Genomic DNA, 12,455 nt, shown 5'->3' with positions numbered 1-12,455 from the left:
CCACCAGGTGTATGGAAGGTCCTGGGAGTGGGTACAGAGGCTGAAGCCTGTGCTTGGGGTGCCCAGGGGTGCTGAGGCCAGTGCTTCCCCAGCCTGCCCAGGCCTTCCTGACCCCTGGGGGAGAGGCTGGGCCAGCATCCCCACGGCTACCCTGGGCTTCTCAGAGCATCTCCTGGGGATACCAAAGCCTCCCTCAGTATTTCCAAGTGGGCGCCAAAAAGGCAGAACAGTGGGTAGATGAAACGGACCCCCTTTTCCTTGAACCTTCCTGCGGCTGGTTTTCTGTCTCCTTTTCGGGTGCTCGTTTGTCACCAGATTGAGCTTGGAGAGGCCAAGGGGAGCTTGTTGAGGCAAGGAGAGAGGGAGGGAGGTGTGGGAGGCAGCCACTGGGGGCACAAAGGGCCCCAGGGTACTGGCTGCTCTGCCCATTGATGGGGGGTGTGTAAGGACTCATGGTTGGGAAGCAGCCCCCATGGGCCTCTTAAACCAGCCACCTGTGGGTTAGTGGTGGCCCTGACATGGGCCTACTCAATCTCTTTAATAATAATAGTAACAAAACATTTTAATTACTGTATAGTATTTCATTGTATGGCTATGCAGGGGCCTGTTAACAGTGCCTGCTCGAAGGATGGTTGGCGGCCGCATTTTTTGCTGTTGATGCTATTTTAAATGATGTTGCAGTGAATATCCTTTCATATGCTTCTTTCTGTATAAGCACAAATCTCTCTCTAGGATAGACACCCAGATGCAGAATTGCTGGCTTGCAGGGAATATGTGTTAATGATCAGTTTTAGAAGCTGACCGGACTCTTCCTCTGGGCATGTGCTGGGGCTCCCTCAGGCTCCTCACTCGACTGCCCGTGCCCTTTCTGGTCCTTAGTAGCAACTCGGGCCTCAGAGCCACAGGAGCTCTGGGGGGAAGGTCCTCGAGGTCCAGGCACATCCTTCTCAGTAGTCACTCTTTTTGTCTGTTGCATTGGTAAAGGCTTTATCCTGGAGGCCAAGTGGGCTGCGGCAGGGTGAAAGGAGGCTATGTTTGTTGGGGACCGGGCTTGGCTGCTGGAACAAAGCGGCCCTGTATGAGTGAGTGAGTTAGAGAGGAGGGCACGTAGCAGCCTGTAGCTAGGTGGGCCGTCAGGCTGGCTGGGTGGCTCAGCGCCGTGGGTGCACTCAGTCATCCCGGCTCCTCTCGGTGTGTCGCTCCCCGCCTCTTGGTGTTGTCCTGGCGGCTCTGTCCAGCCTGGGTCTGGCATCGGGGAGGGGGAAAGAGCAGCAGGGGTGAGCACGTGATGCCTTAGGGACAGGTGGCGCATAGGTGGTACATGTCACTGTCACCCACCTTCCATAGGTGGGAAATTCATCATATGCCCGCACCTGAGAGCAAGAGGCACCTGGAAATGTCCTCTCCAGGTGGGCACGCGTGTGCCAGCTAAAACTCTCTTCCTGTGGAGGGAGATCTGGAGACACAGTCACCTGCTGCAGAGGAGAAAGCCATTCAGACCATTCTCGTAGGCGCCCGAGCCAGCGTGTTCCCTGCTGTACCACCAGTGCCTGGTAGTGAGTAGGCCCTCGGCCGGTGCTTGTGGGATAGAAGAATAAAGAACAGCACAAAGGCATGGAGGGGGGTTACCCTTGGAGGCTTTGCTGCAGGTAGGGGTGGGGGGCTGTCGCCGCCCCTCTTATGCCGCTGGACCCGCAGGATTCATACCTTTCCTTTCTTTCTAGCCTGTAGATACCTGGGGCTGAACAGCAGCTGCTGTGAGTGAGAGGCGGGCAGCACTGGCCTGAGCCTCCTTCTGGGCTGAGAAGCATCATGGCCAGTGTCATACAGGCCTCCCTGGCTGCCCTCCTTCTGCTGCCTATGGTAAGGGCCCAGGACCCTCCCCTCCATGACCAGCTAGAACCCCAGGCTCACCTGAGCTCCCACCCCAGATAACCTGTGTCTTTTGTGTGCTATCAGCCGAGCTCAATTCACATGGCTGGTATCACTGCCAGTACCCCCTGGACCATCTGGCACTTTTGGGTGAACTAAAAAGGGTGCCCCTTCCTCAAGACCCTGTACCGATTTGACCAGAAATTGTTACATAATTTACAAATCTATTATGATAGTAACATATGCGGCAGCCTTTAGAGTTGTACAGTACACAACCTGCTCAACCGTATGCAGGGGCCCTCGTCAAGGCTGCAGAAGGCACTTGTGATCCTGGTCCCCAGCTCACTGATCTCTGGCAGGTTAGGGCTCAGAAGGCTACTCTCTGCTCATGTCTCTGAGTGAGAGAGATGGGGTGCAGGGTTCCCAGACATTGGCCCCTGCCCCTCAACCTGGGAATTCTGACCAGCATGGATGCAGCTGTCTTCAGAGCCCTGGATGCCAGTCCTGCCTCTGCCCTGCCTTACCGTGTGAGCCACAGCCCAGCTCATCCCTTTCCGTGCACATCTGTGAACGGTCTGAGCTAGACTGGATCCCTGAGCACTGCTCTGGCAGCTTGGGGTGCCTTGTGTCTGCCTCCACACTCGCCAGCATCCCCTTATGGGACCATCCCTGCCCTGGCGTTCTGAGTTGAAGTGACAACACTAGGATGCAGCTGTCGTGATAGCATCCGTGGGCTTTGAAGTTACTTGGTCCTACACTTAAATCCAGTATCTGCCACTAACCAGCCGTGTGACCTTGGGCAGGAGTTTCTAAACTTCTCTGAGCCTCAGTTCCCTCCTTTGTCACATGGGGCAGGAGTAGATGAGAGTGGCTACTAAGCCCCACGGAATGCTGCCACTGTCCTTCACCTGCAGCTCCCAGGCCCCCAGAGGAGAGAGAGGATGAGCTCTCTCAGCCCCTCCTCTTTCTCACCTCCTGCTTGCTCCCCTAAAGTGCACTTGTAGCCTCGTGGTCTCTGGAGCTGGACTGCGTGGGTTTGAATCCTGGCTGTACAGTCTACTACACTGTGTGACCCTGAGCAAGTTTCGTAACGTCTCTGTGCTTAAGTTTCCCATCTGTGGAATGGGAAATGGTAAAAATAGCGCCTGCTTTGTAGTACTCTTGATATATATATGCGTGCATATGACAGAGTAATGCACTCAGTACGGTGCTCTGTGTGTACTTGCTAATGTTATTATAAGACATGGAAACTGAGACCCAGGAAGCGGGTGGGATCTGCCCAGGTCCCACACTGAGTTGGTGAAGGGGAAGAGTCCTCATGGCGCCTGTGACGAAGTGGAGGCAGGGTCCCCGCTGGCTCTGAAATCTCTCTGTCACTGTCGTCTTCCTGCTTCTGTCACTCCCCTTCTCCCACTGCCCCGGAGGCTTAGGTAGCAGGGCTTGTTGGTGAACCTCCCTGTTCCTTCTCACCATGTATCCCCTGTGCCTCCTGCAGGCTACCACCATGCACTCTGACTGCATCTTCAAGAAGGGACAAGCCATGTGCCTGGAGAAGATCCAGAGGGCCAACGAGCTGATGGGCTTGAATGACTCCTCCCCAGGTGAGGAGGGTGGCGGGGAGGGCCACCATCCCTGGCACATCCAGGCCAGCCTTAGAAGTGATGTCCCAGCCTCTGGCCAACTTATAGAAAATAGTGGAGGGTACAGGTCCCTGGATCCTTCAGAAAGCCCCTTGGGGTGATGGAGCCCTGGATCTGCTCTAGGCAGTGACACTGGGGTTGCCCTCCTTGGGGATGGCCTGCCCTGGATGCCTCCCTCTGGAAGGGGCTATTCCGGGTGACTGGACGTGGCCACCTTCACTCCCATGGGAGCTGGGTTAGAGCTGGTGTCTGGGCTGAGCAGCGGCTGTCGGAGAGCTCGTTAGCAGGCCGCCTGGGCCTGGTGGTGGAAGGGACACAGCTGTTGCTGGTGGCTGAGCTAGAGAGCACCTGGTCTCCCCAGAGCATGAGGTGTGGGGTCATTTCCATCTCCTCGGCTCACTCCGTCAGAAGCGAGAGAACAAGGCAGCAGGAGCCCCAGTCCTGTGCGTATCTGGTGCTTCCGTTCTCCTGGGGCTGCTACCAGCCTGGGGGGCCGGATGCTGCTTCCTTGTGCTGGATGGTACCACGCACCGCAGGACATGCAGTGGCCTTAGCTGTCCCATTAGATACCCCTAACTGCCCCTGATCTCAATGACAGTCCCCAAAGCCTCACTTTTCTAGATGTCCCAAGGGAGTGGCATGGCCCTGGCTGAGAACCAGTGGTCCTGTGTAACCCCTTTCCTCCTGACTCCCCTGCTGTGCAGATGGGACGCTGAGGCCCGTAGAGCAAGGGCACCCTCGGCTTCCTGACTCCAGCAGGGCCAGGGAGAGGGTCTGTGTGGGAAGTTGGGGGTTTGGGGGTAGGGGGCATCGCTGGAGGACTCACCAGTCACTGGAGGGTGGGGTTCTCCACCCACCCTGGAGGGACCCACTTTCCCCCCGCTCCTCCCCATTTACAGGGAGCTCTTCTGGGCACCATCCGTTTAAATGCGGGGTTAGTCAGCAGCCCAGTTAAATGTGATCGTCCCGCTGGGCTGGGCTCCCCAGCCAGTCAGCTCAGCAGGCATTAACTGGTAATGGAGTGACTCCCAGCCATGCTGTCCTTTCCCTCCAGGTGAGCTGTTGCTCAGCTCTCACTGAGGCCAAAAGTGGATCTGAGGCCTCACCAGCCAGGGAACCTGAGGCAGGGGGCCTAGGTGGGTGCACGGTTGCGGGAGACTCAAAGAATATCCTGTCCAGGCCTCTTGTCTAGGGGATGGGAATGTGGAGCCTGGAGGGCAGTGACTTTAGAACCATAGGAAGGGGGAGTGGCAGGCTCAGGTGGGCCTGGAACCCAGGTGCCTCCCTCCCAACCCGGGGCCATTGTTCCTGCTTCGCAGCTCTCAGGTATACTTGGGATCGAGTAGTAGGAAGCGTTCCGTAGGGATGGGTCGAGGTGGGATGTGGGGCTGGGACTGGGCCAGCAGGCATGTAGGTGAATTGCACCTGTGGAGCCCCGGGCAGGGAGAGGACAAGACCTCCCCCCCCCCACCCCGCCGCCTTCCCCCCAGGGGCATCCAGGCAGAGGTGTGAGTGTGAGTGAGGCAGATGGAAGGATGGATGCCAGCCCAGGAGGGGCAGACCAGTGCTGCCGGGAGGGGCTCCCACCCCCAGGCATGCTCAGGAGAGGACGATGAAAGGAATTCTCTGTGGGGAAGGATTCATGGAGAAGGTGGCCTTTACATTAGGTCCTTGGTCCTCAGACCTGGCTGTACGTCAGAGTCACCAGGGAGCTTTGAGGAAAATGTACCCAGGACACAATCCAAACCAGTTAGGCCAGAGCCTCACTCCACTGGAGTCACCGTGATTTTTAGAGGCTCCCCAGGCGATTCTGACGAGAAACTAGCTAAGAACACCTGAGTTAGGCCCTAGGGAGGAGTAGGCACTTAATGGCAGGTGAGAGCTGAGGGATGGATGTTCTGGGCTGCGGGAACCACAGCAGCAAGAGGCGGGTGGGGGAAGGGAGTGAGCCCCCCCCCTAGGTCTGGAACCCTGAATTGGAGTCGGTGGGGATGGGCTAGAGGGACGTGTGGCTGAGGGCCCGGGAGCAGGTATCTGTGTGTTGCACGTCTGCTGCCGCTGGAGTTGGAGGTCGGAGGGGACAGCAGTGGTGGCATCCCCTGAGCTGCCGTGCCTCCAGCTTTGCCCAGGACCCTGCCTGGACCTTCCTCTCGTAGTCCTGCCTCGGGGGCCCTGTAAGTCAGGTCACCCCCAAACCTGAACCTGGTCAAAGGACCCCAAGCCTGTGGAAGAATTTCACTGACCCATCCACCTGCTCATTCATTTGCTCACTTATCCCCTCACGCTCTCGTGCACTTATTCAACTCACATGACGAGCTGGGATCTTAGGTGTCCGGCCCAGGGGGAATGAGGGCAAAGCCAGGGGTGGGGCCTGCCGAGCTTCTGGGAGAATTGAAAGATGCTGACGGCCAGGCCCTCCCCACACCAGCGTGATTGGCGTTCGGACGGGGCCACTTGTTGAGAGTACGTGTTAAAAGCCTCCCAACGATTCTAAAGTGTATCCAAGGTTGAGAGCCACTGGGTTGGCCAGAGAATAGCCTCTACCAGGGTGCTTATGTCAACTTGGGCCAGAGAGCAGCCCCCAGCGTCCAGGCAAACCTGGCTGGGAGCCAAGAGTCCAATCTGACTATAAGCGAGAATCAGCATTATGGTGTGAATGTATGTGTTTGGGGTGACATGAGAGAGGCCAGCCCTCCTGCTGTACCCCTTCTCTGCACCTCCCCTGCCCCTTCTGTCCCAAGCACATACACCATGCACAGAACGCTGGCCAGGGGTCAGCCGATGTCCCGGAAACACACTTGAAAAAGAAAATCTGTCAGCTTGTTCCAGTGACTGTGAGTGTGTATTCACAGCAATGCTTGTAGATATATATATAAAACTTGTGTGTCCCCATGATCTTTTAAATCCCATAAAGTGAGTGCATTGGAATGAAGACACTGATCTGTTAGAGGGGAGGTGTGTCTGTGGCATGTACGTGTGGTTGGGGGGATGGTGAGGGGTTCCCAGGATGACACCTGCATCCCCTCAAACCCATATCCCTCACTGATCCTGGGACCTTCACCGCAAAGAGAACGTGGGACCGTATTGCATACAGGGGCCTTCAGAATGGAAGCCGAGGGACAGAGATATGCTAGGGAGGGGCACCGGCGCTCAGCAGGCAGCTGAAGGGGGTAGAAAATATAGGTAAGATAGCGGAGAGTGAAAGCAAGCTTTCTGACTGGGTGGTTTTGCCCACAGCGTCCCTGGCGGGTTTTAAAGATGTTTATTGGGACCGTTGTTGAGGTGATATATTTAGTGGTTTTGTCCCTCGTTCCAAACTCCTGAATGCTAAACAGACCTTGAGACAGCACCAAGTCCGGCTGTATCATGGGACGCACGGAGAGGCTGAGGCCAGAGTTGGGCGTCGCTGGCCAAGTCACACCGAGGGCCAGAGCCAGCTCTGGGACAGGACCCAGGTCTGCTGTCCCAGCCAGGGAGGGCCCTCTTGTGCTGCGGTGCTCTTGTGCCTAGAGAGAAGCAGAAAGGACTCCTGTGCGTGGGAACCTGCGCCTCCTCTCTGGAGCGTCCCCAGACCCACACAGGGCACAGGCACTGCCTGCTGGGCTGGCCACTTCTGTTCTCTCGGCTCAGCCCGGCCAACCTGCCTGTCCAGGGTGAGTCCTGCCAGCACGTCCTCTTTGTGGGACTGCGGGCTTGCATCAGTCTGGAGGCCTTCCCTGCGTCTAAGTGGGCTGGTCAGGTGTGGTCCTCCTTGGGGGTCCCACGCCCCATACTCTGGAGAAGATGGAAGAGGGAGGCCTGACGCGGCCTCGGCAGGGGCCGGAGGGAAGTGGCTTGGAGGAGAGACAGGAAAGCCTGCTCATTGCTATTCTGACCCAGCCTCTGAGGCCTGTTCAGGGTGCAGAGTGTGTACCCTGGCCCCCAGCTCCACCCCCTCACCGGAAGAGAGGCCTGGAGGAGGGCGGGGGAACCACTGCAAGGCTGGGCCCAGGCTCCCCATCCTCGGGGCAAGACCAGCTTCTTGTCTGTGCCTCCCAGCTGTTCTGAGAACGAACAGAACCCCAGCGTGGGGAGGGGGCGGGGCCTGTAGGGACCCGCCCTCTGTGGAACTCGCTCCCCAGATCTGACAAAGGGTTCTGTTTCTGTCCAAACCTGTTTCTCTTTGGTCCGTAGTTCTCAGACTTAAGCCTGTATCAGAACCTCCTGGAAGTCTTGTGAAAACCCAGAATACGGGGCCCAGCCCCAGTTTCTGACTCAGTGGATTTGCCGGGGCCTGAGTGTCTGGGTCTCTGGCACGCTCCCAGTGGCGCTCTGCTCTGGGGTCTGCACTTTGAGAACCGCTGACTTCCAGAGGGGAGGGCTGCATCTTCAGTCCTTCCTCCACTCCCCCAGCATGGAATTCACAGCTGCTCTTCATTTCATGGATCAGTAACATTGGCTGTAAAGTAAATTTCAGTAAATGGAATCATTTTTTACCCGTGAATCGCATGCCGAAATGAGGGGCTTGTTCTAACGATACGCAGGCATCCTCAGGCAGCTTCTCAAAGAGAGGACTGCGCCTTTGTTTGAGTCCCCTTGGCGCCCCTGGTCTCACGAGTTTTGAACACTGTGTGGAACTGGACAGAATCATCACCATGACAACCCGAGATTAGCTCCTTATTTTGTTCCAGTCGGGGCTAATGGCTCTTGCGTTCTCTCTCCATTCAACCTGCCCAAGTGGTCTTTTCCCCTCCTGCTGTCACAAGGCACCGCCTCTCCTTGGCTGCTTTGTGTGTCAGCATCTTAGTGGGAGCAGCCCCGGAGAGTGTGCCCAGCATTCTCCCCCCGAGCGGGAATCCCCCGGTGCCTGAATTCCTCCCATCAAGTCCCATAGAGGCTTTCGGCGGGACAGACTGAGCCAGGAGGGCACAGGCAGGCTTCGTGTGGAATTGGGGCCCAAGGAAGGCTTGGGGTGTCAGAGTGGAGAGTTCTCCCAGGGAAGAGGACCGGTTCTGATTTCCTCTGTACAGGGTAGAAGAGGACAGGAACTTTCTCGACCCCGCGGCCGTGTCTGATCCACTTGACCACCTCCTCCTTGAAGCAGGCTTTCCTGCTGCTGTGTCACCAACGTCTTCTGGTTTTCCTTGTATTTCTGGCCACCCCTCCTGAGTCTTCTTTACCGGCTCCTCTTCTGAGTGGTGGCATCTCTTCTTTTGGGGCCAGGCCCTAGTCTCTTCTCTTTTTTTTTTTTTTTTTTTCTTTTGCGATACGCGGGCCTCTCACTGCTGTGGCCTCTCCTGTTGCGGAGCACAGGCTCCAGACGCGCAGGCTCAGCGGCCATGGCTCACGGGCCCAGCCGCTCCGTGGCATGTGGGATCTTCCCGGACCAGGGCATGAACCCACGTCCCTGCATCAGCAGGCGGACTCTCAACCACTGTGCCACCAGGGAAGCCCTCTTCTCTTTTTTTTCTTCTCAAATCTACGCCCTCTCGCTGGACATGTCACCCGGGTCCACGGCCCTACAGAGCATCCCTGTGCCGCCTACTTCCCGTTCTCTTCCTCCAGTTCCAACTTCCCCGCTGAACGCCAGAAACTTGTCTAACTGCCTATCTGAAATCTGGCTTCACTTGGCTCTTCACATCATCTCAAACTAAACATACCCCAGATGACACTCTTGAGTTCCAGCTTGCCGATTCCCCCCACCACTTGCTTCTCATCCAGCCCTCCCCACTGTGGCGAGTGGCTCAGCCGGCCAGCCATCTGGACACTCAAACCCAGGTGTCATCCTTGGCCCCTCTCTCCCGTTTAGTGCATCAGTCACGGTAGCCTAGACCGTGCTGAGGTAACAGATGAACCTTAACATCTCAGAGACTTAGCACCATAACGTTTCCTGCTTGCACACGTCACCAGCCAGCGTGGTCAGCAGAGGTGGGAGGTGGAGTTCGACTCTGCCCGGTCCTTCAGAGATCCAGGCTCCTTGCATCTCGCAACACTGCCACCCTCGATATGCGGCCTCCAGGGGTGCTGCAGAGAGGGGAGAGAGAGAGAGAAAGGGTATGGAGTCTGCAAGGGATGTTTTTGAGACCTGTTCATCACTTCCCCCCTCTTCCCATGGGTGAGCACTCAGTCACGTGAGACGGATGAGCACCAACGCTCCCTGGCACGCTCACCGGCTGGGTCCAGCCAGTGTGTCACCAAGTCCTGTCAGTCCTGCCTCCAGACTCTCCTACGCAGAACTCCTTTCTACCTTGGCTGCCATGGCTCCTAAGCGAGCCCCACCACCCTCCTCTGGACTGCTGCCATATCCTGACAGACATGTCTCCATGTTTGCTTTCCTGCTCTTGAAATATATTACCTTCCCACACAGCTGAATCAGATCATGTGACTCTGCGTCTTCAGACCCATCTGTGGGAGGCAGAATGATGCCCCCACCAAAGGTGCCCACGTCCATGGGCTTCCCTGGTGGCGCAGTGGTTGAGAGTCCGCCTGCCGATGCAGGGGACATGGGTTCGTGCCCCGGTCTGGGAAGATCCCACATGCCGCGGAGCGGCTGGGCCCGTAAGCCATGGCCGCTGGGCCTGCGCGTCCGGAGCCTGTGCTCCGCAACGGGAGAGGCCACGACGGTGAGAGGCCCACGTACCGCAAAAAAAAAAAAAAAAAATGCCCACGTCCGAATCCCCAAAGCCTGTGAATGTGTTGCCTTACATGACAAAAGGGACTTGGCAGGTATAATTAAGTTAAGATGGAGCAAGTGGCCTGGATTATTCAGGTGGATCCAGTGTAGTCACAAGCGGCCTCATAGGTGACAGGAGGCAGCAGGAGGGTCAGAGGAGAGAGCTTTGAGGATGCTATGCTACTGGCTTGGAAGATGGAGAGAGTGGCCGCAGGTCAAGGGATGTGGGTGGCCTCCTGAATCTGGAAAAGACAAGGAAACAGATTCTCCTCTAGAGCCTCCAGAAGGAATGCTGACAACTTGACTTTGGCCCAGTGAGACTTCTGACCTCCAGAACCGTAAGATAAGAAATTGTGTCATTTTAAGCCACCAGGTTTGCTTTGTTATAGCAGCAACAGGAAAGGAATACACCATCCAAGGTCTTCTCAGCATTTGGTATTAAATCCAAACTCATTCCCATGACCACAGGCTATAAGCCCCGTGCGGGCACAGACCAGGGGGGTTTATTCAGCCCAGTTTTGCTCTCCGGTGTCTGACTTGTAATAGGCACTTAATATTTCTTGAATAAATGAGTGAAAAAGAGGGAAGGGAAGGGGAAAGAGAAGACACAGAAAAGGTAAAAGGAGAAGGGGGAGTGGGGGAGAAATGGCATCTTGAAATCTTCTAGCCTCAACAGAACTAAGCTTTGTTGGGACTGGAGTCTGGAACAGATGGGGAAAGAGAAACTGGATGTGTGTTGTGGGCGTGGAAGGAAAATGAGTTGCTGTCCTTAGTTAGAAAAACCCAAGGCACTCTCAGGAGCCCAAATCCCATCCTCATCCCCCTGGAAAACGTTCCTGGGAGGATTCAGCTCCAAGGCTCCTGAGGCCAGAGCAGACCCCATCCAGAACAGGAGAGGAGACAGACCCCACCTCTCTTCCTCTGTGGGTCAGGCCAGGAGGTGATACCTACGGGAGAAATGTGCAAAGGCATCCTGGAAAGCCCCGAGATGGTGACCTGCATCTCCTATGACCCCAGTGATGCAGGCCAGAGAGGTGTGTGGATGGCTGAAAGCTCCCGTTGGGGTCGGGGACATTGTCCCATAAAGGAAAACTGTTTCACGGCATTTCTGACACCAAATGTGTGGCTTTTCCATACCAAGCAGTTCTCCGGTTTTCTACGGATACCCACTGGATGTCCCTACAATTTAATTCAAATCTGACACTAACGACCTGGAGTTAGCACAGACCCAGCAGGTTAAGGGTCAGCTTCAGGAGCCTGCTCCCCCATTTCAGATGCCAATTGCAAGTCGTGGGGCCCCAGGTTACCCACACTTCAGTCTGTCTTGGCTACAAATCAGGAGTTCCCTTGGGCTTCCCTGGTGGCGCAGTGGTTGAGAGTCCGCCTGCCGACACAGGGGAGACGGGTTCGTGCCCTGGTCCGGGAAGATCCCACTTGCCGCGGAGCGACTGGGCCTGTGAGCCGTGGCCACTGAGCCTGCGCACCCGGAGCCTGTGCTCCGCATCGGGAGAGGCCACAACAGTGAGAGGCCCGTGTACCGCAAAAAAAAAAAAAAAAAAAAAAAGGAGTTCCCATAGCCTCCTCTTCAGGCTCCATCATTTGTTATAACGGCTCACAGAACTCAAGGGAACACATTAGGCCGTGCCAGGGCCTAACGTTCCACATTTAGGGAACATCTGTTGACTGGGGTTCCCAGGGCATGGGCCAGACACGGCCACGCTCCATGGCCATTCCACGGTCAACACGGGCCATGGCGGCCAAAGATGTACTGTTAGGTCTCTTTCAAGGATGTGTTGTCATAACCAGCCACGTGCAGGTTGGAGCCCTGCTGTGGTGGGTGGATAGGAATCGTCAGTAACAGACCTGGGACCATCTCCCTTCGTGTGGCCCCAGCATCCTCGTCATCTTGGTTTGTCGTCCTCAGAGCTTTCTCTGATGCTTCTGTCTCCCAAACTCAGTCATTCTGGGAGCAGGATGCTGTAGGCTAATGTGATTGGGTGTCAATTCTAAAGTAGCCAGGTCTGAGTTCTGAGAGATAGGGTTTTCTGCACCTGGAAGCTTTGGGTGCCTTCTGATCCAAACAGGACCTGAAAGTCAGTCATGGACCCCAACAGAGAGGCTGTGAGCTCATGAGGCCCACCCAGGGCCCCCATCCCTGTCCGGCACCTGCCCGGGCTTCCTGTGTGTCTGTCAGTGGCCCTCCACTGGCCTTTCTTCTCACCTGCTAGGGCTGTGTTTCATCTCTCTTAGGGGAATGATCCCCAGGGACCCCTAATTGAAATAATGAAATT

At 56.3% G+C, this 12,455-nt stretch overlaps 1 protein-coding gene across 2 annotated transcripts in view; it reads left to right on the top strand.

Annotated features, from left to right (window-relative positions):
- ADCYAP1R1 (ADCYAP receptor type I) overlaps positions 1–12,455 on the top strand; it is a 52,678-nt gene that overhangs the window by 9,784 nt on the left and 30,439 nt on the right. For both annotated transcript variants that reach the window (XM_027102264.1, XM_027102263.1), the window contains exons 2-3: positions 1,725–1,863; positions 3,368–3,473. In XM_027102264.1, coding sequence (XP_026958065.1) covers positions 1,813–1,863; positions 3,368–3,473 — 157 coding nt within the window. In that variant the 5' untranslated portion in view covers positions 1,725–1,812. The remainder of the gene's footprint in view (positions 1–1,724; positions 1,864–3,367; positions 3,474–12,455) is intronic.

This window comes from Aethalodelphis obliquidens, unplaced genomic scaffold (genome assembly GCF_003676395.1).
Source record: "Aethalodelphis obliquidens isolate GAN/ISIS:26980383/991018 unplaced genomic scaffold, ASM367639v1 scaffold5, whole genome shotgun sequence".
NCBI classification, from domain to species: domain Eukaryota; kingdom Metazoa; phylum Chordata; class Mammalia; order Artiodactyla; family Delphinidae; genus Aethalodelphis; species Aethalodelphis obliquidens.
This window is presented reverse-complemented; position numbering and strand designations above follow the sequence as displayed.